This window comes from Microcebus murinus, chromosome 14, assembly GCF_040939455.1.
Source record: "Microcebus murinus isolate Inina chromosome 14, M.murinus_Inina_mat1.0, whole genome shotgun sequence".
NCBI lineage: Eukaryota > Metazoa > Chordata > Mammalia > Primates > Cheirogaleidae > Microcebus > Microcebus murinus.
This window is the reverse complement of record NC_134117.1, coordinates 61864453-61892427: the sequence shown is the minus strand read 5'-3', so window position 1 is coordinate 61892427 and position 27975 is coordinate 61864453. Positions and strand designations below refer to the sequence as shown.

Below are 27975 nucleotides of genomic sequence, written 5' to 3'. Positions count from 1 at the left end.
TTCACACAGAGCTCTCAGGAACTCCTTTGCATCTTGTCTAGAAGGATGGAAGCCCCCAGGAAGACTTTGGCCCCATTCCGGTCAAGGAAGAGGCAAAACGGTCCTGAGTACACAAACATACTCATACACAAGTGCATGCAGACACACACAAACACACACACACACACACACACACACACACACACACACACACACACACACACACACACCTGGGGCTAGGGAAAGGTATTGACTTACTCAACAGGTTAAATGCCCACAGGGATAATGTTTCGGTCTCATCAAAAAGAGCTGATGGCTGGCTCTCTTTGTCACTCATCTGTAGGGAGAACAAGGCCTTCAGACTAAAACCAGGGACCCTGGGCATAGCTGAAGAAACTGAGGCATGAAGCCAAGAAAGACATGGTGCTTGGCCATAAGGAAAATAGGAAAATGTAACCCAGGAATCCACATTCCCCTCCCCATAGGGAGAAAGACAGTGGCCAAAAAATCAAATACCAGGAAAGTATCAATTTTGCTAAATTTTGCAGAGTGAACTCTGATCTTTCTCTTTTGCTCAAAACTCCTTCCTAAGAAGGCCAGCTGAGTCAGGCTGACAAATGGTAAATCCCCACTAAGCAGCTTTTGTTAACCAAATAAAGGGGTCATTTACTTCCTAACCTGATTCAGGTATAGCATTAACATCACCTAAAAGATAAAAAGCCCCTATCTTAACTCAAGCATCCTAGCAGCTGCCTATCTTAAACTTGAAACATTCTCCTGTCTGGACCTCCCAGAGTGCTCACAACTTTATCTTAAATTGTGCATATCCTTTCTGGTCTTTTAGATAACTCTAAAAGTCTAACTCTTAGCCAATTGCCATCCAAAGAATTTTTAAACCCACCTATAACTTGTAGGCCCACCTTTTTGGGCCAAACCAATGTATGCCTCCCAAGTATTGATTTATGACTTTACCTGTAACTCTTTTCTCCCTGAAATGTATAAAAACCAAACTGTAACCAGCCACAGCCAGTCCACTTGCCCAAGGCCTCTTGACAGTGGCTCTGGGTCATGGTTCTCAAATTTGGCTCAGAATAAATCTCTTTAAAACTATTTTATAGAGTTTCCCTTTTTTTCCTTGACAACACCAATGGTCCTCCTCCTACTCCATAACAGAGAAGTCTGCACATTTCTCACAGGCAGATGGAGAGGCTCAAAGCTTCTGCCCTTTTCCCAGAGATCAGGGGGACCAACAAAGGCCCTTCACCCCAGGAATCATACAGATGTGTCCACCTGTCCTCATGGGAAAGATCCCACTGCGTGTCCAGAATCCAGGCATGTCACTGTTCCGGGGAAGCCTGAGGTGTGTAAGGCTGAGATCCCCACATGAAAGACACCTGTGCTGTGTGGAGTGGCGCCCTGGTCGTGGGAAGCCGTCCCCTCCAAAGCAGAGAGAAAGGGGAGTCCAGGATGGCTCTACTGCCGCGGCACTCACCTGCTTCAGGAGGATGCCTGCCAGCTCCTCTGCCCAGGATTGTACCTTGCGACCTCCGTGTTTGCTGCGGTACAGGGCTTTCAGGACGCCGCAGAGACACTGTGTGAGGAAGGACAGTCAGGGTTAGGCTTCCCGGCCCTTCCACAGCCTCAGGGGAAATACTCTTTCCTCACATCTTCTCTTCAAGGAGGAGCCAAGCCATAGTCACTGCACATGGCCCTCTTGGAACTTTTCAAGGCAGGCTCAGGGGCCAGTTCTTCCACAGCTCAACGCAGCCAGAATCTGTCTTTCGCCTCACCCTGCAAGCTAGACTGATTTTTAAATAACCCCATCATTCCACAGAAACTGCCAGGGCAATTCCACACTGCAAGTGTAGGCTGACTTCAAAGAAACAGGATGACATAACCATGGCCAAAGCAAGAACCGGTTCTATTGTTCTCTGACATTAAAATTTCTGAAGACTACATCTAAAAGCCTGAAGAGCTCCCTTCTGCCTTCTGGATTCTTCCGTTTTGTGGCTTACTCTTACCACTGGTGTGAGGAAACACTCTCAGATTCCACATGTGAGCACATGCCTTTAGCTTTGTCGAAGGATAATTGACATATCATAAACTGCACATACTAAATGTACAATTTGATGAATTTTGACCAATGTATATACACCTGTGAAACTGTCACCACAATTAAAAGAATGAACATTTCCATTATTCCCAAGAGATGGACCTTCCTCTGTGTAATCCCTCCTTTCCTGCCCTACCCCAGGCCACCAGGGCTCTGCTTTCTGTCAATGTAGACCTGTCCCTTGTATTTTACCAAACCACCAAATTGTTTTCCAAAGCAGTGTTCCCATTCATTCTAATAGATGTGTACTGGAGTCTCAAATATTCCCATTTTCTTAGGACTTTTTCAATGTCTCACAGCAATGATAAGGGAACGCTAGGGCGGAACGCACAAACCTCAGGTTACTCAGATTTACAATTCTTGGAAACAGTTTTGGGGTCACATTCCAGTTTAGATTCTTGTTCCCTGACCAGCAAACGTGTGGTGATACTAGTCCATCCCCAAGGAAACCAAGATACAGAGGGAGATGGCTGATGTCCACCATAAAGTGACAGAAATGAAGATGTATCTTCCGACTGCCTTTCTTTATTAAGAGAAAAAGGACTTTATTGCAAGCTGAAAGGAAGTGAAAATAGACTGCAAGGTGCAGAGTGGGCCATTGTCTGCATGGTCTCTGGTCTTCTGACTGTCTTTAAACTCCCTAATTTCTGCCAGCTGGTAAGGAGCTAATCTGCTAAAGTAATCTGTCCTAATTAGGCAAGGAGTGTAATGAGTTACCCATCAGGCAATGAAGGGGTTTCAAGCACCAGATAAGGCACCTTAGATAAGGAGCTAGTTTTGGCCACTGTAAACTTAAGCCATCTTTCAGTTCTCACTGGTGGGTGGGTGGCAGTCTCTACCTGTCCCTGCAGAATCCTAGCCATGCCTCATTCTTTATCCATATTGCTGTCTGATTTAAATGGCCCTTCCAGACCTAGAGGCTAGTTTTGGAAAATCTTGGCTGCTGATGTCCATCTTCAGCTGCCCTTCCTGTTTTGTGTATCTCCCCCACCCCTGGCAAATTTGCAACAGCTGCCTCTTGTGTTCCTGGGCTTCATGCCATCTATGAGACACCTATAGTGAGACCCAACCCTTTGACTAGCCGACTCACTGGGTGGAGATGGTTTGGAGAACCAAGAATGATTTTCGAAGTGGTTGTGACAGAAAATGTTGAAAAGAAAAGCTCTGGTTGACCAGCCTGGTCTTATTCCCTTGACCAAAGTTGAGTAATTTGTTGAGTCATCCTGGGGTTTGTTTAACTTTTTACAAAAACTTTTTTAAAAGTCTACTTTTTGAATAGATGATGTGTGCACCATTCTGAAAGGACTAAAGGTACATTGAAAAGTAAGTCTCATTGTGCCCCAGCTCTCCTCCTAGGAGGCAGCCACTGTTTGCTACCTCAAGTATCTTTTTAGGGATATTCTATACATATACGTCAGATCCCACAAGTTGAAGGCTCAGTCCCACAAGACTGAACACCCTCCCCCCCCAATCAGTTCCAAGTCTGATCAAAACTTCTGACGACTGGGTTCCAGTTGGGGTTCCACAACCCCTCTTTGTGTTCAACTAATTTTCTAGAGAAGCTCACAGAATTCAGGCAAACGTGTTTACCAGTTTATTACGAAGAATATTACAAAGAATACAGATGATGCATGTGGAGAGCTTTGGAGGAAGGGATGCAGAGCTTCCATGCCCTCTCTGAGAGCGCAACCCTTGAGCAACCTTCACGTGTTCAGCTCTCTGGAAGCTCTCTGCACCCTGTCCTTTGGGGTTTTGTGGAGGCGTCATTACATACCGTGTGACAATTGATTAAAGCACTGGTGATCAACTTAACCTTCAGCCCCTCTCCCCTCTCTGTAGGTTGGGGGTGCTGAAAATCTCAACCCTCTAATCCATGGTGGACTTTCTGGTGATCAACCCTGTCCTGAAGCTACCTAGCCATCAGTCAACTCATTAGGATACAAAAAGGTGTCACTTAGGACATTAAGGATTTTAGGAATTGTATGCCAGGTTTTGTAGAGGGGTGTGGGGGTCTCTATGTGTTGCCCAGGTGGATCTGAAACTCCTGGCCTAAACAATCCTTCTGTCTTGGCCTCTCAAAGTGCTGGGATTACAGGTGTGAGCCACTGTACCTGGCCGTCTGCTTTTAAATGTTTGAAATTTTTTACCATGAGGTCAATAAACAATTGCAAAATAAAATAGTAAAAACACTTAAAAGATTACTGGAAAGATTTAATAGTCACATGTTGATATTCAGAAACTGGCTGGGCATGGTGGCTCACACCTGTAATCCTAGCACCCTCAGAGGCTGAGGCAGGAGGACTGCTTGAGGTCAGGAGTTCCAGACCAGACTGAGTAAGAGTGAGACCCCCTTTCTACTAAAAATAGAAAGAACTTAGCTGGGTGTGGTGGTGCATGCCTGTAGTCCCAGCTACTCAGGAGGCTGAGGCAGGAGGATCACTTGAACCCAGAAGTTTGAGGTTGCTGTGAGCTAGGTTCCGCCATGGCACTCTAGCCTGGGCAACAGAGTGAGACTCTGTCTCAAAAAAAAAAAAAAGTTACTAAGAAGGGTGATAATGACATGCCTATATAGATTATTTTTCAAGTACAGTACATCATGACATCGAAACATGGTTATGGTTTTACAGCAGCCTTGTTAATCATTTTTACAACGTCTTTGTTTCTAGAGGTACATACTAGGGTATATATATAGGTTAAAAGGATATAATGTCTGGGATTTGCCTCAGAATAATCCAGTGGAGTGGTGAGGAGTGAGAATATTAAAGAAACAGGATTGTCCATGACTTGGTAGTTGTTGCAGCTGGGTGATGGATCCATGGGTTTATCTTTACTTTTGAATAAGCTTGAAAGTTGCCATAATCAAAAGTTAAAGGCCGGGCGCGGTGGCTCACACCTGTAATCCTAGCACTTTGGGAGGCCGAGGCGGGCGGATTGCTCAAGGTCAGGAGTTCGAAACCAGCCTGAGTGAGACCCCGTCTCTACCAAAAATAGAAAGAAATTAATTGACCAACTAAAAATATATATATAAAAAAAATTAGCCGGGCATGGTGGCGCATGCCTGTAGTCCCAGCTACTCGGGAGGCTGAGGCAGTAGGATCGCTGAGCCCAGGAGATTGAGGTTGCTGTGAGCCAGGCTGACGCCACGGCACTCACTCTAGCCTGGGCAACAAAGTGAGACTCTGTCTCAAAAAAAAAAAAAAAAAAAAAAAAAAAAAAAAAAAAAAGTTAAATAAAATGCCAGGGCTTAATCTGGGTATATGTGACTCTAGAATGTTAACTTTTAACCGTTATACCATTGTTTCTCATAATATGGTTTCACCATACAAGGGGATTTCTATGGCACCTAGAAAGCATTTTTTATTTTAATAGTTATGTATTCATTTTAGTATTACCATCTATTTGTGGCAAGAACCCTATGGTAAGTTTTCCATTTATGTAAGTGGTATGAAACAAATTTAAGTAAAATATTAATCCGCTTAAGCAAAATTTTAAATAATAGTACCAGTAAATTGAGGTATGACAAAAATTGTGTGGTATGACAAGGAATTTGGAACTTTTGCTATACCAACTCCATTAGCTCAAATGGAGCTCAAATGGTGAAATGAAGAAGTATTTTATAAGGTTCTACCACCAGTATCCCTGTTTTAGTACCCGATAGACTCTTTGGAAAGAAGGAATATTTTGCATAAAACCTTGTGTTGTGTGTCTATCTGTATATCTTCAAAATCCTTAACCCTTATAGGAAATTACAGAGGACATGTTTTATTGCTACAGAATGTGGTACCCAGGCTATCCTCCTACAGGCTACCCACCTTTCCCTGGATATCCTGTAAGTATTGCCGCTTATAATATTAAAATAACTCATGTCCTCGAAACAGGTGGTGTATAGGAGTAGCCCGCTACTGCTCTTACAGATATGCTAGATCAGAGGTACTGTGTAGAATAAGTGAGTGAAGGCAGGGGTTATGGGGGAACTCAGAAGCACTTGCCTCATCCACACCCAGCTGTAGCTTGATTCGGCCGTGCAGGGAGGCCATCCCAGTGTTGCTAGATACTCTAATTCTTCAGGTAAAGCCAGGAACCTGGATTTTATGCGAAATTGCCCCAATTTTGTTTTCTTTTGGTGGAGGTGCTGGGGATTGAACCGGGAGCCTCATGCACCAAATTTTTTAAAATGTGGAAGTTTTTAAAAATGTTAAGTGCTATATGAGCCAATAAGACATTTATGTAAGCTAAGCACATGCCATGAATCACTGGGTTTTAGCCTTCGTGTTGGAAGGTTATTAAAATAATTAAAAAGGGCTTGACTTAGAAACAAACTACAGTGGATCAGAGGGCCCTGGATTTTGTGGTTCTGAGATTTTTAGTATTTGGAGTACATTTTATAAATGTGCTACAGACTTCCACCTTGTTGATAGCTGTACTACTGTGAGGACTCAACTGAGAGCTGAGGCATAGTAAGAATTAAGCATTTCAGTTTCATACTCTTAAGTATGGAGTGCTGTTATCTAACGCTGGGAGAATAGAAAGAGGCCTATACAGGTTAATGATAATATGTGTATACTCATGCAAAGTGAATAGATAGCTGTTGTGAATTTATCATAGGAGAGATGAGTGCTATGAATATGCTCCCAAGTCCCTGTGTACTAAACTGGACTCTAGCAACCATTTCAGTCAGTGTAGTTGCTGAAACAGACAACCCCCAAACCTCAGTGGCTCATCACAATAAAAACATGTTTCTTGCTTACTTTAGTCTCCTAGAAGTTAGTGGTGCGGTAGGAGTTGGGTGGGAGGGGGCTTTGTTTCATGTAGTAGTTCAGGTTCCCAGACTCCTCCTATGTTTGATTTTTATAATACCATCCTTTGGTGCCTTAGAGTCTTCCACTGCATGCTCTACTTATAGCTGACAGATGAAGGAAGAGAGTGAGCATAGAGGATTTTTTTTTTTGAGACAGAGTCTCACTTTGTTGCCCAGGCTAGAGTGAGTGCCATGGAGTCAGCCTAGTTCAGAGGAACCTCAAACTCCTGGGCTAAAGTGATCCTCCTGCCTCAGCCTCCTGAGTAGCTGGAACTACAGGCATGTGCCACCATGCCTGGCTAATGTTATATATATATATATATATATATATATATATATATATATATATTAGTTGGCCAATTAATTTCTTTCTATTTCTAGTAGAGATGGGGTCTTGCTCTTGGTCAGGCTGGTTTTGAACTCCTGACCTCGAGCAGTCCACCCGTCTCGGCTTTCCAGAGTGCTAGGATTACAGGAGTGAGCCACCTTACCCGGCCGAGCATAGAGGTTGGGCAGAGGTTTTTAGGGGCTAGGCTGGAAGTGGTGTACATCACTTCTGTGTATGTTTATTCAGTGGTATTCAATCATGGTCCTACCCAACTATTAGGGGGTCAGGGAAATGTAGCGTCTCTAGCTTTATGGCCTGGAAAGAAAGAGTTTAGTGAGCAGGTAACAATCTCTGCCACTCTTAGACATTTTGTGGTCTGAACCGTGAAGTCCAAAATGTCACACTCTGTTTGTGACTCAGGTCATTTTTTTTTTTTTAAACATTATGCAGCAAATCCAGGTATGTTGCAAGAAAGCTATGAATTCCTATTTTTTTTGAGACAGTATCTCGCTCTGTTGTCCGGGCTAGAATACTGTGGTGTCAGCCTAGTTCACAGCAACTCCTGGGCTCACATGATCCTTCTGCCTCAGCCTCCCGAGTAGCTGGGCCAGAGGCTCACACCACCACATGTGGCTAATTTTTTTCTATTTTCAGTAGAGACAGAGTCTTGGTCTTGCTCAAGCTGGCTTTGAACTCCTCACCTCAAGCAATCCTCCCGCCTCAGTCTCCCAGAGTGCTAGGATTGCAGGCGTGAGCTACCACACCGGCCGCTGAATTCCTCTTTAGGGTAGAGAGAGGAGGATCTTTCTCATGTTTCCAGATGCCTGGAAAATGAAGGAACTGATGAGGTTTGTTAGTTGTTCCTGCCGCCTTGAGGTTTGTAAAGAACCTGGTTCCAACTGCCAAATAGAGAAAAAAAGAAAAAACAAAAAACCTCTTTGCCTGACCCAAGTAGAATTAAATTTAGCCTTATTCTGGCAAACAAGTGTCCTGAGAAAGTAGTATACCTATGAACCAGAATAAGACCCCAAGATTTCTCATAGGACTTTAAAAAAGTTAAAGAACAAGCTATTCCTTAATAGTAATCTCTGTTCTTTATTTGTAAATGGGTCATATTTCTTTATGATCACATTCATTTAAAATTATTCTCATTTTCAGCCTGCAGGTCAGGAATCATCTTGTCCCCCTCCAGGTCAGTGTCCTTATCCTAGTGGCTTTCCTGCAGTGGGAGGAGGTGCTTACCCACAAGCGCCCAGTAGTGGCTACCCAGGAGCTGGAGGCTTCCCTGCACCTGGAGGTTCTCCATCCCCTGGAGGCTGTCCTGGTGCCCCACAGCCAGGGGGAGCTGCATCCTATCCCGGAGGTGAGTTCTGGCTGTGGCACTAGTAATGATTTGGGACAGTTGTAACACTTTCCTTTTGTTCTGTTCATTCTTGCTTGTTTTGTCTGAGGTCAGAGTCGCTCTTAACTACCCTTAGACAGTAAGGGACCTAGCTGGCACAATAGAGGGATAAAGTTCTCAGGGGGCATGAAAGCTGGGAGCAGTTTGCAAAATTCCGTTGTGAAGGGAAATGCAATAAACTTAATGGTAATAAAGGACCAATATATAATCCTTTGGTTATTTGTAACCTTTTTTTGTTTGTTTGTTTGTTTGTTTTTTTTAGACAGAGTCTCGCTTTGTTGTTCAGGCTAGAGTGAGTGCCGTGGCGTCAGCCTAGCTCACAGCAACCTCAAACTCCTGGGCTCGAGCGATCCTTCTGCCTCAGCCTCCCTAGTAGCTGGGACTACAGGCATGTGCCACCATGCCCGGCTAATTTTATTTTATATATATATATCAGTTGGCCAATTAATTTCTTTCTATTTATAGTAGAGACGGGGTCTGGCTCTTGCTCAGGCTGGTTTTGAACTCCTGACCTTGAGCAATCAGCCTGCCTCGGCCTCTCAGAGAGCTAGGATTACAGGCTTGAGCCACCGCCCCTGGCCTATTTGTTTGTTTTTTAAATGGAGAAGTGGTTGCTTCATATGGTTATTTGTAATCTTAAGACCTGATTAAGACACTCGAATTAACATGACTCTGGCCTTTAGGACAGCTTTATCCAAAGGTTAAAAAAACAGACTTCATGCTTTTGTATTGTAAATTAATAGGAAGATGAATAAAGTAAAATTTACAATTTTTTTTCTTTTACTGGGGAAGGGAATGGTGAGAAGTTGAAGTTCTCAGTTTACACAAAAAGGGACTGCTGGTACAGCTTTAATCGCATATTTTTTCCATTGTTAACAGTAGAAATTTTTCTAAAGTTATCTCTTTAATCATGGAACTGTCACTGTAGTTGATCAAACTGTTCTTTTCTCTAGTTCCTCCCGGCCAAGGATTTGGAGTCCCATCAGGGGGAGCAGGCTTTTCTGGCTACCTACCCACAGCCACCTTCGCAGTCTCACGGCGTGGGCCAGCACAGGTCTCGCTACCTGGTAGGTACCAGCTGATCACAAAAAACGACATCATGCTATTTTGAGTTTTCAGTTGCCATCGAGAGAACTTAGTTTATGTTTGGGATGGTCTTCAGTAAATGTGTATGTATTTCTACAAGTAATTTTAAATATATGTTTTCATGAAATATATTAATTTGATGGAAAAGCTTAATCAGGAAAATGAAGTAAGGACCCCTTTTACTATTAAAAAATCTGTCCCAAGGCCAAAAAGAAAAACCTTCAGGAACTTTCACTTCTCTGCTGAATCCTGTACCACAGATGAAATGACCGCCAGAATTATATCCTGATAACCATTCCAGATGGAATCAGAATTTAATCTGGTTCAAGTGTGCGTGTGGGGGGAATAAGTATTGTTTGTTAGGATCTTACGTAGAACATGGAATATTAAAACTGTTCTTGGCCGGGTGTGATGGTTCATGCCTATAATCCTTGCACTGTGGGAAGCCGAGGCGAGAGGATTGTTTTAGGTCAAGAGTTCAAGACCAGCCTGAGCAATATCGAGACCCTGTCTCTACAAAAAATGGAAAAATTAGCTGGGTGTGGTGGTATGCTCCTGTAGGCCCAGCTACTCAGGAGGCTGAGGCAGGAGGATCACTTGAGCCCGAGAGTGGGAGGTTGCAGTGAGCTATGATGATGCCACTGCACTCCAACCTGGTGACTGTGAGACCTTGTCTAAAAAAAAAAAAAAGAGTTCTTAGGACCAAAGCTTGTTTTAGAGTCAGTAAATTATAATATTTAAAAACTGATCCTACTTAATATACAGTGTGAATGTTCTTATGTTTCCATATTTATAATGCTGTTTTCAAAAATTCAATTATGTAATGCCTATTTGTTATACATTTTTTTTTAAACACATAGGTGGCTTTCCTGGAGGACAGTATCCTGGAGGACAAGCTCCTTTCCCTGGTCAGGTATGTTCACTCCTACTTTTTTTGTTTTTTGTTTTTGTTTTTGAGATAGGGTTTCACTCTGTCACCCAGGCTGGAATACAGAGGTGCAATCACAATTCACTGTGAGCTTGAACTCCTGAGCTGAAGTGATCTCTTACCTAAGCCTTCCCAGTAGCAGTACAGGCACATGCTATCACGCCTGGCTAATTTTTAAATTTATTTGTAGACAGGGGGTCTCTTTATGTTGCCCAGGCTGATCCCTAACTCCTGACCTCCAGCAATCCTCCTGCCTCAGCATCCCAAAGTTTTGGGATTACAGGCATGAACCACCATGCTTGGCATAATCCTGCCATTTCAGTTCAGTCTATGTAAATGGATAATGCCCAAGAAGGGCACCACTCCTTTGCTGACATGAGAGGTTTCCATGAAGCAGAGGAAACAGTCTGTGACAATAACATAACACTTTAATCTTTGCTTCTGATAGAACTTGTGCCCCCTTTAGTCTCTCTGCTTTAACCACTTGGGTACGGCGCTCACCGCCGCGAAACCTTGCCCACAGCTGGCACTCATAGTCCGCACGGTAGTTGGTGCTGTGCATTCACGGCGAATCTGTTTTCCTCTTGTGTGATGAGGAAAGCTTTAAAGCACGGAAAGCTTGTTTTACTTCACAGGCAGCTTTACTTGTAATATAAATCAGAATCGGTAACATAAACATATGCTTTCATTACATTATTTTTAGATGTTCACAATTTTATTTTGATAAATGAAAAATTAGAAAAGTCATCTCACGGCTGTCGGCTAAAGTCGCTGTGCGCGTTCATCTGTGGCTGTTGACTACAGTCGACGCTCGTACCAAAGTGGTTAAATACGGTCCTGATGATTTTGATAAGACAAGCATAGGTCCTTCTCACAGGTGATGATGCTCATAGTTTATCCTAGAGATTCACATTGGCTCTTGGCATTGGTTTTGATTGTATTAGCTCTTCCTTGCCCTTACTAGCAGTTATAACTATGAACTTGGGCAATTTGTTGATTGGATTTCTGGCAGTGGTTTATGAAGGGTGGTTTTTGTTTTCCACTTTTACCTTGATACTTTCCACTCTTCTTTCAGATCAATACAGAGTCCTTTCCTTCCTATCCTGTTTTCTCTCCTGTTTCTTTGGATTATAGCAGTGAAGTGAGTAAGGTTTTCTAATGTTCACTAATCACTAAGTACCCTATATGTGCTTTCAGTTGTTTCTCATTTCTCATATATTTATCTCTCACTATTCCTTTAGGACTCCGATGTATCTGTTTTATCTTTATGTCCCTGTAGTAATTGGTAGGTCTTTAAACATGGTAACCAGTAGGTCTTGATTTCTTAGTAGCCCTACTGGGAAACATTTCTGATTTCATATATCAAATCTTTACCCTATCTCTGTATAGCTCCTTAACTTAATACTGTTTTATTCTTAAATTGCCTTGTTAACTTTTTAAATCTTGAAAATTTTAAATCTTGAAAGTTTTAAATCTTTAAAACTTGAATAGGAATTCAAGTTACTAGGAACATAAGCAGTATAGCTCTATGGTTACATTTGTCTTGATTTTCTTACTGACTTCCATACTGTATATTTATAAAGATCTAGCATTTTCAAGCTTGTTTTAGCCTGGGGTAGGAGAAGGATTACAGTATTGGAAGAGAAACACCTTAGTGATTTTTGTTTGTTTGTTTTTGCTCACTTTCCTGATTTTTGAGGAATTTGAGCTTTAGAGAGATTAAGAAACTTGTCTAGGACTACATAGCTACTGAAAGACAAGATTTGTAACTTTAATTTCAAAGGTTTCACCATCTTTTCTCCTACAAGTTTGGTGTCTGGCTATCTGTTAGCAGGAGAAAAATCTGTCTGAAGGAGTATAGGTCTTTCCTATTTGTTCTAGAATGAGCCCTGGCAATACAATGCTTATATCCTTGCCCTAAAACCCAAACACTGGCCTTCTTTCCTAAGAGCAATGTCTGGGGAAGTCTTTAAGTTTCTTTATTAGAAACTTATTGGAAGTCCTGACTTGGATTTTATGCCTTTTGTTCTCAGCCTGCTGCGATGAGTCAGGGCACTCAAGGAACAATCAGAGCAGCTGCCAATGTCGATGCTATGCGAGATGCAGAAATTCTCCGTAAAGCAATGAAGGGTTTTGGTAAGGAAAGCAGATTTTTGTCTTCTATATTAATAATAACTTTAAGTGATTAATTCTAAAGTAAAAATGAACTGTTAACAAACATACAAGGGGGGCTTCTCTGTTGCTTGCTCACAGAGAGCCAGTTACTGAGACAACAAGGATTGTCGAGGAAGAAAGGATTTATTACAGTGGACGTGTCCACTGGGAGGGGGAGGTATGAACTGTCTCAAATCTGTGTTCCCAGTCAACATGGTCAGGGTTTTCTGGAGGTAAAATGAATAATGCATGAGGGGAGTGAGCATCATTACATGTTTGGGGCGGAGTGGAGGGCACCCAAGTACAGTGATAAATCATACTACTACATAGATCCCATGATCCAAAAATGGTGGATAAGTCCCTCCCAGGGTGGGGATTTTAGTAGTATAATGAGCTGGGTGTTAATATTGGTCATTCTTTCAGCCTGATGTGTAGGCAGGATGCAGGGAATAGGCTTCTCAGGGGGTCTTAGTATACAGTCTGTGGTGGCATCGCTTAGCTTGTCTTCTCCGGACAAACAAGTGGTGTAGGGCTTGACAAGGCCGGGAAAGAAACACAAAAGGGAATTCATCAGTGCAGCAGAAAGTTACAAAGTCCTGATCAGCAAATCTTACTGGTCTGGGAACTTGAAGCCTAAAAACTACAAAAAAACTAAACAAAATGTTTTCTTGTTTATGGAGCTGGTTATAAAACCTTATATCATAAACCAAGTTTATGTGTCAGGCTTGGTGCACACACCTCAATTTAATCTAGGGCCTAGCACCTTGTAAGCCTTCTAAGAGATACCCTCAAGGAGCAACCAGCACAGATTTTGTCACTTCTTAAACCTGTCTGGAGCTGGCTGTGAAGGCCCATGCCTGTAATCCTAGCACTCTGGGAAGTCGAAGTGGCAGGATCACTTGAGCTCAGGAGTGTGAGACCAGCCTAAGCAAAAGTGAGACTCTGTCTGTACTAAAAACAGAAAAAATTAGCTGGGTGTGGTGGCACATTCCTGTAGTCCCAGCTACTCAGGAGGCTGAGGCAGGAGAATCGCTTCAGCCCAGGAGTTGGAGGTTGCAGTGAGCCGTGATCACATCACTGCATGCTAGTCAGGGTACTAGAGCAGGACTCTGTCTCAAAAAAACAAACAAACAAAAAACAAACCATGTATGGTTCTTCCAGGGACAGACGAGCAAGCAATTGAGGATGTTGTGGCCAACCGTTCCAATGATCAGAGGCAAAAAATTAAAGCAGCTTTTAAGACCATGTATGGCAAGGTATGTTTTTTTGTTGAGTGCACATCAATAGTGGCCCGTGAACTCTGCATTCATGTCAGATTGGAATGCTATCTTTTTATTAGTACCTGTGATATAGAGAGATAACTAGTCTTTAGAGACCTCAGAAGTGGTATATTCGCTTCTCTCAAAAGCGTTTTTTGGCCGGGCGTGGTGGCTCATGTCTGTAATCCTAGCACTCTGGGAGGCCAAGGCTGGAGGATCACTTGAGGTCAGGAGTTTGAGACCAGCCTGAGCAAGAGCAAGACCCCATGTCTACTAAAAAGAGAAAAAATTAGCCAGGTGTGGTGGTGCGTGCCTGTAGTCCCAGCTACTTGGGAGGCTTGAATTATTCTTTGTTTCATGTATCTCTTGTCTTTGTATCTGTTACAGTGGTAGAACTGCAGGAAGGATTTGTTATTAGTCAGGCGTGGTGGCATGTGCCTATACTCCCAGCTATTTGGGAGGCTAAGGGGGAAGGATCGCTTGCACCCAGGAGTTCCATACCAGCCTGCGCAACATAGTAAGACCTCATCTCAAAAACGAGAAAATAATTATTATTGTTTATTGATAGAATGAATAAAAGTCATCTGCTTGAGTGTAACAAACTTTAAACATATATATTTCTTACATAATCAGATTTGAAATTCATGGTTTTGTAAAGCAATTCTATTTCAGTTTTCCATATTTTTTTTTAAAGACATTGTCTTTTCTCTGTTGCCGAGGGTGGAGTGCACTGGTGTGATCACAGCTCACTGTAACCTTGATTTCCTGAACTCAAGCGATCCTACTGCCTGGGCCTCCCAAAGTGCTGTGATTACAGGCATGAGCCATTGTACCCAGCCCCATATTTCTAGAAAAAGATGTCAGTTACAAATTTTGGAGAGCACATGTACTAAGCTTGTGTTTGTAATTAAATAGGATTTAATCAAAGATCTCAAATCAGAGTTAAGTGGAAATATGGAAGAACTAATCCTTGCCCTGTTCATGCCTTCTCCATATTATGATGCCTGGAGTTTACGGAACGCAATGCAGGTACTACATGTCATTTATTGTATTTTACTCTATTTTGTATGTAAAACCCCACAAATGATCACAGTTCTGAATTTACAGTGATAAAGCAATACATTATTTCACATCATCCGAATATATAGTTTTTCGATTCTAGAGAACAAAGAAGTACTGGTGAAACAGTAAGATTTAATTACTTCTAGAAATTTTGATTATCTTTTGTATAATTCTCCCTTCTTTTCACATAGGGAGCAGGAACTCAGGAATGTGTATTGATTGAGATTTTGTGCACAAGAACAAATCAGGACATCCGAGAAATCGTCAGGTGTTATCAATCAGAATTTGGACGAGACCTTGAAAAGGACATTAGGTCAGATACATCAGGGCATTTTGAACGTCTACTTGTATCCATGTGCCAGGTGAGTGTAGCATGAATGTGTGTGTGTTGGTGAAGGGCACTTTATTGCCAGTGAGCATTCTTTATTCCTTTTGATATTTAGCAATCTTGAAATATTGCCATTTTTAAGAGGGGCAACACTGAATCCAGTGTAGAGATGTCTTTGTAGTTACTACTAGGATTTATTTCTGCAAATCTGGCTTTTGTAAGGAATCAGAAATTAACATTTTTAAGGTTGTATGGAATCAGAAACCAGCTTGAGGCTCTGTGGCTAGAATGAAACTGTTCATTCATTCATTCATTCATTTACTTTGGCTCATAGTCTCACTCTGTCAGCCAGGCTAGAGTGCAGTGGCATGGCCATGGTTCACTGCAGCCTTGAACTTCTGGGCTCAAGTGATCTTTCCACCTCAGCCTCCACAGTAGCTAGCTCTACAGGCATGCACCACTACGCCACCCTAATTTGTTTTTATTTTTTGTGGAGAGGAGGTCTTGCTATGTTGCCTAGGTTGGTCTTGAACTCCTGGCCACAAGCAGTCTTCCCACCCCGACCTCCCAAAGTTCTGGGATTACAGGCGTGAGCCATTGCACCTGGCCTGAAAGTGTACATACAAGCTTAGCACTGTCCTGCCTATTACACTGGCCATTAACTGAAGACATGCAGGACTGCTATGGAAGTGCTAGAGGAGATGAGGACTGTGTGAGAAGAACCAGAAATGCAGAAAAATGTTTCAGTGTTCACAGTAATACTGTGATTAGCACCTTCCTTATTCTAATTCCGCAGATGTGCTAGAGAATTGACAGAAAATACTCTAATTTAGGATATTTGGAATAGTATTAGGAACACACTTGGAATGAGATGATGCAAAAGACTATTCCATATCAGAAGTTATTGGCTATCCTGCTAGTGCACAAGGTTGGACTATCTTGAGAGATCTAAAAGCAGAGGAGGGGCTCCTAAGATCCAGGGGAAGTAGTTGCAGCTTGGGTAGAGTACAAAAGTGAGTGGATGTAGAAATGAAAATAAAGCAAATGGGCTGAAGGAAACTGAATTTACCTACATCACAGTAACAGAGCAGGGAAGCAGGTTAGGATGTCAAAGGCACAAGAAGAAAAAACAGGAACAGACATTTAATGCTAAAGAATGATTATTAAGACTTTATATGAGGTGCATAGTTTTTCTTTATGCAAGGTTCAAGGTCATACCTTTTTGAGGGTATGAGCAGAAGAGTATCTAGGAAAATGAGATTATACATAGTATGTATAAATCGAAAGACACAAATTGAGGGAGTCTTCCTGAGCAACTTTACCTGTGCTGTATTCAGTTGCCCATTTAGAATATGCCTGTACATATTCCTTGTGCCAGGTGCTTTTCAGAAGACAGTTCTCCACCTTCAAGGAGCATCTTTTCAATCTTTCTGTTTTGCTCATTGAATGGTCACTGAGACTCTAGAGGGCAGCCTTTCCTTGGTTTGGGTTTCTGTTTTTTTTTTTTGAGACAGAGTCTTACTTTGTTGCCCTGGCTAGAGTTAGTGCCTGGTGTCAGTCTAGCTGACAGTAACCTCAAACTCCTGGGCTCAAGCAATCCTTCTGCCTCAGCCTCCTGAGTAGCTGGGATTACAGGCATGCGCCACCATGCCCGGCTAATTTTTTCTATATATATTAGTTGGCCAATTAATTTCTTTGTATTTATAGTAGAGACAGGGTCTCACTCTTGCTCAGGCTGGTTTCGAACTCCTCACCTCCAGCGATCCTACTGCCTCAGCCTCCCAGAGTGCTAAGATTACAGGTGTGAGCCACCGCACCCGGCCCTGGCTTTCTATTTTTGAGAGAAACCAATTGCCTCTTCCCTTCCACCTTGCCTCCTATCCCAGGAGAAGAATTTGGTATACAACCTGGCATAGTCTTGCAGAACTTGAGTTATTTATAGCTTCTAAAAAGCTCATGTGTCATTTTTATATATGTAGTTGTAATATATACTTATTAAGGTTACACTTACATGAAGGAAAGGAAGTTTATGAAGCCTCCATATTATATCCTTCCTCCCTAGACTTACACTCCTACAGGGCAGGGACCTTGTCTGTCTTGTGTCCCTGCCACCTAACATAGTGCCTGACACAAAGAAAGTGCTCAATACCTTTCAGTTGTATGAACGAATCCAAAGTAGAACTCAGTACAATGCATGTTGATTTTAAATCCAAGCTAAGGAGAGTTATACTTTCTCCATTTCAGTGGTAGTGTATATCTCCTAGTGGAAATATTTTTGTTTAAACGTTTTCTGGTTTCATTTAGCCCTCAAATCTCTGAAAGCTGTCATGTTAACATAACATCATTAAACCATGATCATTTATTTAAATCGTCCCTTTAAATCCTGAAGTGACTAGGTTGGAACAAAAATTTAATAGAACTTTGATTTCCTTCTACGAATTCCTGCCTTCATCCTTTGCAGGGAAATCGTGATGAGAACCAGAGTGTAAACCACCAAATGGCTCAGGAAGATGCTCAGCGTCTCTATCAAGCTGGTGAGGGAAGACTCGGGACAGACGAATCTTGCTTTAACAGGATCCTTGCCACGAGAAGCTTTCCTCAGCTGAAAGCTACCATGGAGGCTTACTCTAGGGTAGGAGCTTTTCTTTGGAGGATTTGGCTTCTATTCTAAGATGTGAAAATATTTAACCCTGTAATTTTTCTTTGCAGATGGCTAATCGAGATTTGTTAAGCAGTGTGGGCCGTGAGTTTTCCGGATATGTTGAAAGTGGTTTGAAGACCATCTGTAAGATGCTTTTGTGCTTTGTTTTTAAATGAATGAGAGCTTTGAATAGTCCGTTCCCGTTAAGTGATGATAATTAATACAGCCTCCTGGAATCTGCTTAGGCAGTAGTAGCTGGGCTAATCCTGTATTTTTTAATGCAATTTCCTATGAATGGTTGGTGTGATCACATAAGGTTTTTTGGGGATTATTTGGTCTTTATAGGATTTTCTTGGGAACTATTCGACAGTATCTCATAGACTGTAGCACTAGTGCCACAGAAAACATTTTGAGCCCCCAAAACATATCTTTTAAGTACTCAGCCCTATGAGACGCTTTTTCCTTTTGAAATTAAACGATTTCTGGTAGTCTAACACTAGATGTCTAACAAAACGGAAATTTCATTCCCATTGATAATATAGGACTAAAGAGAATATTAGTAATACATTGGTATTAGCAATGGAATGTCTTATAAATGTTACTACAGTAACTGTAGTGAAAGTAAAAACATACAGTTATTACATCTCTGTCATCTGCAGGGGGAGCCTGCTAAGCGAATTTTCCAAAGAGAAACCTGTCAGATTTCTGAGCATCGCTCTGAAGTCTTTGCTCAAATCTGTGTTGTCTCTTTTAAATTGGTTGTATCTGATATCCTTCTCTGAGCCAGATGGTAGTCTTATCTTTTAGAATTCAGATTTTTGTCATTATTCCTTTTGGTTTGAGGTATTACTAGGGTATAGATGCTACAGATTTTCATACTGTAAAGGGAAAACATGTACAGAATCTAAGTCCCTGCAACCATGGAGAGAAAATAGGATTTATTGGCCAAAGGGGATCTTCTAGAATTGAAGGCAATCTGTCGGATGCAGTTAGGAAGTTGGATGCTGAGAAAAATCAAGGGGGGGAGACCATCCCCAACTCGCCTCAAGTTTTAAGATAATTGCATAGCTAATAATTAATGGTGGTAGCCTGGACACAGTGGCTCTTGCCTGTAACCCCAGGAATTTGGGAGGCCAAGGCAGAAGAATCCCTTGAGGCTAGCAGTTCGGCACCAGCCTGCGCAACATAGCGAGACCTCATCCTTACAAAATATTTTAAAAATTAGCTGGACAAGGTGGTGTGTGTCTATAGTCCCAGCTACTCAGGAGGCTGAGGCTGAGGCAGGAGGTCTGAGCCTAGCAGTACGAGGTTGGAGTGAGCTATGATAGCATAACTGCACTCCAGCCTGACACAGTGAGATTCTGTCTCTTTAATATAAAAACAAAAAACAAACAAACAAACAAAAAAACAGGCCTGGCATGGTAGCTCAGGCCTGTAATCCTAGCACTCTGGGAGGCTGAGGGGAGGCGGGAGGATTGTTTGAGCTCAGGAGTTGAGAGCAGCCTGAGCCACAGGGAGACCCGTCTCTACTCAAAAAAATAGAAATTAGCTGGACAACTAAAAATATAGATATATAAAAAATTAGCTGGGCATGGTGGCACATGCCTGTAGTCCCAGCTACTCGGGAGGTTGAGGCAGGAGGATCGCTTGAGCCCAGGAGTTTGAGGTTGCTGTGAGCTAGGCTGAGGCGAAGGCACCCTAGCCAGGGCAACAGAGTGAGACTCTATCTCAAAGAAAAAAAAAACAAAAGAAAAGAAAGATTCACAGGCAGGCTGGAAGTGGTAAATGAAGTTGGAGGGATAGAGCTGCTTGTCAGGTCATGATTCCATTTCTGAAGCATCTCTACCTTGCAGTGCAGTGTGCCCTGAACCGCCCTGCCTTCTTTGCTGAGAGGCTCTACTGTTCTATGAAAGGTGCTGGCACAGATGACTCCACCCTGGTCAGGACTGCGGTATCTCGAAGTGAGGTGAGTCAGGGCTTTTTCTGTTGGGTCTCTCTTGATGTTGAATGCTGATTTCTTAAAAGTTTCTCAATTGGTTGTTAGTTCCTCAGGAATGATGTTAAGAGCTCTTTGTCACTGGTGAGAGCGGTTGATACTAATATGAAGTACAGTATCACTTTGTTTGGCTGTGGGAGAGGCTTGTATTAGTGAAACAAGCCGATGTGCCTTGATGAAGATAAAAACCAAGAGGTTTTCCTACTTGAGAAGGTCTGTGGAGATCGCTAGTTTATGGGAAGTTGGAAGACACTTATCTTTCGATTTTTACTTTGTGTATGTAAAAAATTACATGAAAGAGCTATGTAAATTAATCCTATTGGATATCAAAGTTCTCAAAATTTAGCATCCCTTATTAATAGTAAAACGATTTTTAAAAAATTTATTATCTTTACCTAAATATAGCCTTAGATTTTTTTACCTTAAATTTATATATTTATCGGACTTTTTTAAATTTAAAGAACATAGACTATTAGATTTTACTAAAGAAGGTAGATCATTTTTTTAAGAAAATCAACATATGTTTTGAAAAACTTTTATTTTTCTTAGGCTTAAATTTTTTAAGTAGGATCTTTTTTTAAGTTGTGATATAATATGCGTAACATAAAATTTACTGTTTTAACCATTTTTAAGTTGCATTTAGTACATTCGTATTGTTGTGCAACTGTTGCCATCATCCATCTCCAGAACTCTTCCTCTTGTAAAACAGACTCTACCCATTAAATAATAACTTCCTTCCCTATGTTTGACTTCTCTAGGTCCCTCATATGAGTGGAGTCATTCAGTATTTGTCCTTTTGTGACTGGCATCTTTAACTTAGACTAATGTCCTTAAGGTTTATCCCTGTGGTAGCATGTGTCCAAATTTCCTTCCTTTTTAAGGCTGAATGATAGTCCTTATGTATATACTGCCTTTTGTTTATTCATTCATGTGCCTAGACACACTTGGGTTGCTTCCACTTTTTGGCTGTTGCGAATACCGCAACGAGTATGGGTGTACAAATACCTGTTCCAATCCCTGCTTTCACTTCTTTTGGGCATACCCAGAAGTGAAATTGCTGGATCATATTGTAATTCTATGGGGCTTTTTTGTTTTTCAGTTTGTTTATTTTTAGGAACCACCATACCATTTTCCACAGCAGCTGCACGCTTTTCCACCACGCACAAGTGTTCCCATTTCTTGACATCCTCACCAACACTTAATATTCTCTATTTTGATAATAGCCATCCTACCACATGTTTGTGAAATGACTAATTTTGGGATTAATAGATGAAACTAGTACCACCCTTATCCAATATTTTATAGAGCAGTGAATCAGACCTTTATTGGGTATGAGTGTAAGCTATAAAATATCAGTCACCTGTTGATATTTCCCCCCTCAGCTTTCATCATTATTAAGATCTTGTCATTATTTAAATACCAGTTTTCTTTTGACAGATTTTTTTCTAACATCAGAAATATCATTTCTTATGCAGATTGATCTTGTGCAGAAAAAACAGATGTTTACTCAGATGTATCAGAAGACCCTGGGCACAATGATTGCAAGTGACACGAGTGGAGATTATCGAAGGCTGCTTCTGGCCATTGTGGGCCACTAGGAAGGATTTTCTTTTTGTACATGAATGAAGCTATTCATAGTTTATCCTTCAAAGCAGTGACTGACCTGCATGCAGCAATATCAACCATCACCTAACCAAAAGAGGTTTTTACTAAGGACTGTGTCAGGGTAATGTGCTTGGTCAGCACATGTTATTGCCTTAATTCTAATTTTTTCTTGATATACAATCAATGTGAAGCCATATCACTATGATGTAGTAATATCACAATGTTTGTTAAGCTTCATTCTCACTAATCTTATTCTAATCAGGATGACAAATCGAATAAAAACTTAAAACAATCTATAATTCTGTGTAATAATGTATATATTTTTTTCTAAAGTTTAAATTCTAAAGTTTAATGGTTAAGAATAGGTAACAGCCCAGAAATCATTCCTAGCAAGTCTCAGGGAAAATAATTAAAATAACCAAATAGGCTGTCAAAGGAAAATATCTGCAGTATGAGACAGCATAAGAATTTCACTTTTCAGAAGAAAATGATTAGCTGTTTGCAAAGTTACAATTGACTAAATCCATATCACCATAATTTTAGGACTTAAAATATGTACCAGTGCCATGAAATTTTACTTGCCATAAAGAAGCTTAGGACATAGTCACATGGTTAGAGGCATTTGAAAATGAAATAAAGGTCAATGACAAATAGCCATGCATAAAGCAATTAGTTAAAATAGTAACAGATCTGAAAATGTAAGGAGACACACGATTGCTGCTCAAAGAAAAGTCTGCTTTAAACCGAAGACATAAGCATGAGGCTTAGTGCCGCAGATCATATCCAGTTTGGATGGTTTTTTAAAAGTTTTTAAGACATCACAGATCTGCTGGATAAAGCAGGAAGTCAAACCTAAGGAAATCACAAGCAAAAGGCATTCACTTTATTTTAGCAAAAAGAAAATCTCCAATACCTGTGAAAGAAATTGTTCATATAGTAGTTGAGTTCATTAAAACACTGCAAGTCTACATAAATTGGATACTTGCCCCTTCTGATTTCTCCATCATCTCCTGCAGGGCCCAGACAGAGAGGGACTGTTCCAGCATGAAGGTGCAGATGGAGAGGTCTGAGTGGACATTCTGCACAGAAACAGAGAAAGCCATTAGCGTCACCATCATGCAGCATCCAGACCCAGTTTACCTTAATATGCTCTGGGTTCCTTCATAGGAAAAGTGAGAGTACTCGTCAACTCTATACTATGAGCTTCTAGATCAGCATACACTGTCATTACTGCTCACATTTAATGCATTTTTAAAATCACAGATAACAACAGCTGCCACTTAGCAAGTGCTTACTGCGGTGCACATTGCACTTAACTCCTGTGGTCACCTATACTAAGGATTATTACTAAGACTGGACAAGAAACAGAGAAGTTGGATCATGATGGTCCACTAGGCACAGGTAGCATGTGCCTCCACCCTGGAAAAGAACCAGAATAGTAATCAGATTCTCCCATTTCAGACAGGTCATCTAGGAGAGACCACCAGGTTTCACCCGACAAGTGACAGGAAGCACCAAAAGCGGGTAAGGATAGGGTTCAGGGCATCTTGCCCGGTCAGGGGCTCACAGCTGGGAGAAGCTGCTGGAAACAAAGAGTCAGAAGACGCCCCCAGGGGATCTCCAAGCTCGTCCAGTCTCCAAGAGGAGCTTTCAGGATCTTGGTTACAAGAGAACCTCCCGACCCACGCAAGTTGCAGCCTCACATAGGGAGCTACTTGGAGAGTTTCAGAGACGTTGTTCCAGAAAGGGAACCCACGCAGACCCCACAGGCGTCCAAGCCTGGAGCAGCTTGAGCCAGGCGCCATATTCTGAGAGCCAAACGCCAGGCGGCCCGGCAAGCCTGCGCGCAGCCCCGAGGAGGGATGGAGAAGCCCGACACTGCCACGCGCCCCTGAGAGGGTCCCCACCGCCGTGCTGGGGGCTGCTGTTGAGCCCGAGATGTGAGAAGACAGCACTTTCCGTAGTGTCTCACCATGCTGCCGGCTGAGGTGAGGCCCCACCCCTTCGGGCCACAGGTCAAGGCGCCGTTTTGAGACTTTGACGCTGGGCGGTGCCGTCGTGTATAATTTTTTACAAAGTTGCTGAGAATTCTGCCTTCCAAAATCTTACCAGGTCTATTGGCTAGTTAGAGTTGGTAGTATGTCAAAACTGTATTCCTTTTTTTAAAAGTTCATCTCTTTCGACCTAGAGGAGTAATTTGCATCTTATTTTGAGTAAATTGGTATTCTATATTCGTAAACACATTGCATGTAGAGAATAGATTAGTATTACCTATAGCACTTTTTAAAAAAGGGTCAAATGTTTATATGCTTAAAATACAGACTACTTTTTTCCAGTTGTTTTCTTAATTGAAGTATGATTGATAAATTTTGAATATATTAAAGGGATACAAGATGGTATTTTGATATAAGTATTGCGTGTGGAATGATTCATACAATTAAGCTCAAGCTATTTATCTGTCACCTGACGTCATTTTTCACCTTGTGGTGAAAACACTTAAAATCTACATTAGAAAATTGTGTTACAATACCTTATTATTATTTAAAGTTACTATTCTTTCCATTAGAGCTCTAGAACTTAACTACATATGATAAATGAAAGGTTTCTTTTTTTTCTCTATGTAATTTCTTTTACTAATAACTGAAAGTTTCTACCCTTTGACCAGCATCTCCTCATTTTCCACACACCACCTCTTACAACTACCACTCTGTCCAGGTTTGACTATTTTAGGTTGCATATACAAGCAATATGCAGTAATTCTTTGTGTCTGGCTTCTTTCACTTAGCACAATGTTCTCTAACATCTTCATAGTTCTTCAACATTGTCACAAATGACAGGATTTTCTTCTTAAGATTTTCTTGTTAAAGGCCAAATGATATTCCATTGTGTGTATATATACACCATAGTCTTTATCCATTCATCTACCAGTGGACAGTTGGGTTGTTTCCATATCTTAGCTATTGTGAATAATGATGCAGTGAACATGGGAGCGCACATATTTCTTGAGATACTGCTTTCTTTTCCTTCAGGTATGTACCCAGAAGTGGTATTGCTGGATCATTTAATGTAGTTCTATTTTTAACTTTTGAGGAAGCTCCATACTGTTTTCCATAATGGCTGTACCAATTTACATTCCTATCAACAGCAAACAGGTTCCCTTTTCTTCACATCTTTGCAAACACTTACATGTTTTATAATAGCCAATATAACGGGTGTGACTATCCCATTTGTACTTTAAAAGAATATTTATGCTACTGCTGTTAGGTAGAGTGTTTTGGATGTGTCTATTAGATCTAGTTGGTCTATTACATAAGGCCTCTTTTTCCTTCTGATTCTTCTGTCCGTTGCTGAGAATTGAGGCATTGGCATCTCCAACTATTATTTCTTTCTTTTTTAAATATTAGATGCTCGATGTATTGTCTTTCTTTTTTTTAAATAGTAGTTACCCAACTACTATTATAAAGCTGTTTCTCCTTTCAATTTTGTCAGTTTTTGCTTCATATATTTCAGTGGTATGCTAGGTGTGTAGATGTTTATAATTATCATATCTTACTGTTGTATTGAAGCTTTTATTAACATATAACGTCCTTTGTCCCCTGTAACCTTTTTTTGATTTAAAGTCTATTTTGTCTGATATTACTAGATTTTACTAAAGAGAAAACAACCAAAATATGTTTTGAAAAACTTGTGTATTTGTTCTTAGTCTTAAATTTTCTAAGCAGAATCTTTTTCTAAGTTGTGATAAAATATACATAACATAGTTACTATAGACTTCTCCGCTGTCTTTTGATTAACTATTTGTATGGAATATCTTTTTCCATCCTTTTACTTTTAATCTGTTTGTGTCTTTGGATCAAAAGAGAATCTTTTGTAGACAGCATACAGTTGGATCACTTTTATCCATTCTTCATTCTTCCAATCTCTATCTTGATTGGTGAGTTTAATCCATTTATATTAAAGTAAGTATGAGAAATTTCTGTCATATTGCTATTTTCTATATTCCTTACTGCTTTTTTGTCCCTCATTTCCTACAATGCTGTCTTTCGTGTTTAGTGTTTTTTTGTAGTGAAACATTAAATTCCTATTCCTTTTGTGTATATTCTATAACTATTTTCTTTATAGTAACCATAAGGATTACTTTTATTAGTAATGTCCTAAAGCTATAGCACAGTGGAGGATAAAGCAACTCCATCTTGGATGCTAATCTGCCATGTTGACTTATGATTAACTCCTGTTCCAGCAATGTCTTTAAGATTTCTGCTTTATCTACTGTTACCATAAATCCTCTTAGGATAACTTTGACCATAAATCCTGCCATTAGGCAGATTCATATAGCATTCTTGCTTACCCTGAGGGGTCAACTTCAATTGTCCCACGCATTCTTTCGCCATGGTATATAAGCCCTGGGTCCTTGGTGGGTAATGGCTCAGGGATCCACCATCTTGTCTTGCTGCTGCCGGGAACGTGGCTTCTGTTGGTGAGTCCCTATTAAATGTTTCTGAGAAAATGTATTTGTCAGCCTCTTTCTTTGGCCTCAGCTTCCTTGGACTTTGAGGGTAGGTTTGCATAGACCTTACCACAAGACACACTCTAAATTTATACCTTTTTTTTTTTTTTTTTTTTTTTTTTTTTAGACAGAGTTTACTTTGTTGCCCGGGCTAGAGTGAATGCCCTGGCATCAGCCTATTTCACAGCAACATCAAATTCCTGGGCTCAAGCAATCCTGCTGCCTCAGCGTCCCAAGTAGCTGGGACTACAGGCATGTGCCACCATGCCCGGCTAATTTTTTCTATGTATATATTAGTTGTCCAATTAATTTGTTTCTATTTATAGTAGAGACGGGGTCTTGGTCTTGCTCAGGCTGGTTTCAAACACTTGACCTCGAACAGTCTGCCCGTCTCTGCCTCCCAGAGTGCTAGGATTACAGGTTTGAGCGACTGTGCCAGGCCAAAATTTATACCTGTTTAACTTCAGTAACACCATAGCTGGGCGTGGTGGCACGTGCCTGTAATCCCAGCTACTAGGGAAGCTGAGGTAGGAGGATTGCTGGAGACCAGGAATTTGATGTTACAGTTACCTGTGATTGGGCCACGGCACTATAGTCTGGGCAACACAGCCAAGTCCCTGTCTCAAAAAAAAAATTTTTTTAACATTTTTATCACCCCCAGAAAGAAACCCCATACTCAATTAGAAGTCCTTCTCATCCGTGCCTCTTCCACTCAGCACCTGTCAGCTACTAATCTACTTTCTGTCCCTAGGGATTTGCTATTCTAGGCTTTTCACATGAACGGAATCATAAAATATGTGGCCCTTTGAGTCTGACTTCCAATTAGCATAGTGTTTTTAAGGTTCTTCTGTGTTGTAGCAGGAATTAGTACTTTATTCTGTTTTATGGCTGAATAATCCAGTGTATGGTTATACTACATTTTCTTTATCCATTCATCAATTGATGGACATGTAGGTTTTATCATCTTTTGGCTAGTACAAATAATGCTACTGTGAACATTCATGTACAATTTTTTGTGTGGACATGTGTTTTTTCTGTTTTTATTTTATTTTTTTTTTTTTGAGCCACAGACTTTCTCTGTTGCCCCATACAGAGTGCAGTGGCATCATCATATCTCACTGCAACCTCAAAGTCCTGGGTTTAAGCAATCCTCCTGCCTCAACCTCTCAAGTAGTTGGGACTACAGGTGCACACCACAACACTCAGCTAATTTTTTGTTTTTTATAGAGACAGAGTCTCACTATGTTGCTCAGGCTTGTCTTGAACTCCTGGCCTCAAACAATCCTCCTGCTTTGGCCTCCCAAAGTGTTAGGGTTACAGCTGTGAGCCACTGTGCTTGGCCTGTTTTCAGTTCTGTTAGCCATAGACCCAGGAGTGGAATTGCTGGATCATGTGGTATTCCTGTTTAATTTCTTTAGGTTCGGCCAAAGTGTTTTCCAAAGTGGCTGCACCATTTGACATTGCTGTCAGTAATAGATAAAGATTTCAATTTCTTCTCCTTATCAGTACTTACTATTATTGCCTATCTTTTTGATTGTAGCCATTGTAGTGGTTGTGAAGTGGCATCTTATTTTGCTTTTGATTTTCATTTCCCTAATGAGTAATAAGCAGACTTTTTTTGTGCTTATTAATCATTTGCATATGTTCTTTTGAAAAATATTCAAATGCTTTGCCCATTTTTAAATTAGGTAATTTATATTTTTTAAGATTTTTTTTCTTTCAGCATATTATGGGGGTACAAATGTTTAGGTTACGTATATTGCTCCTGCCGCACCCGAGGTAGAGCTTC

The 27975-nt window shown here is 41.0% G+C and overlaps 1 protein-coding gene across 1 annotated transcript; it reads left to right on the top strand.

Annotated features, from left to right (window-relative positions):
• Positions 1–5866: 5866 nt before the first annotated feature.
• Positions 5867–21978, top strand: LOC142875563 (annexin A7-like). The gene is given in 15 exon segments (XM_076010172.1): positions 5867–5921; positions 8377–8581; positions 9574–9629; positions 9631–9658; positions 9661–9687; positions 10567–10619; positions 11710–11775; positions 12668–12770; positions 13950–14044; positions 14963–15076; positions 15301–15471; positions 17899–18069; positions 18147–18222; positions 19932–20044; positions 21550–21978. Coding segments are annotated over 15 exon segments (1455 nt in total). The 5' UTR covers position 5867; the 3' UTR covers positions 21673–21978.
• The last annotated feature ends 5997 nt before the right edge of the window (positions 21979–27975 follow it).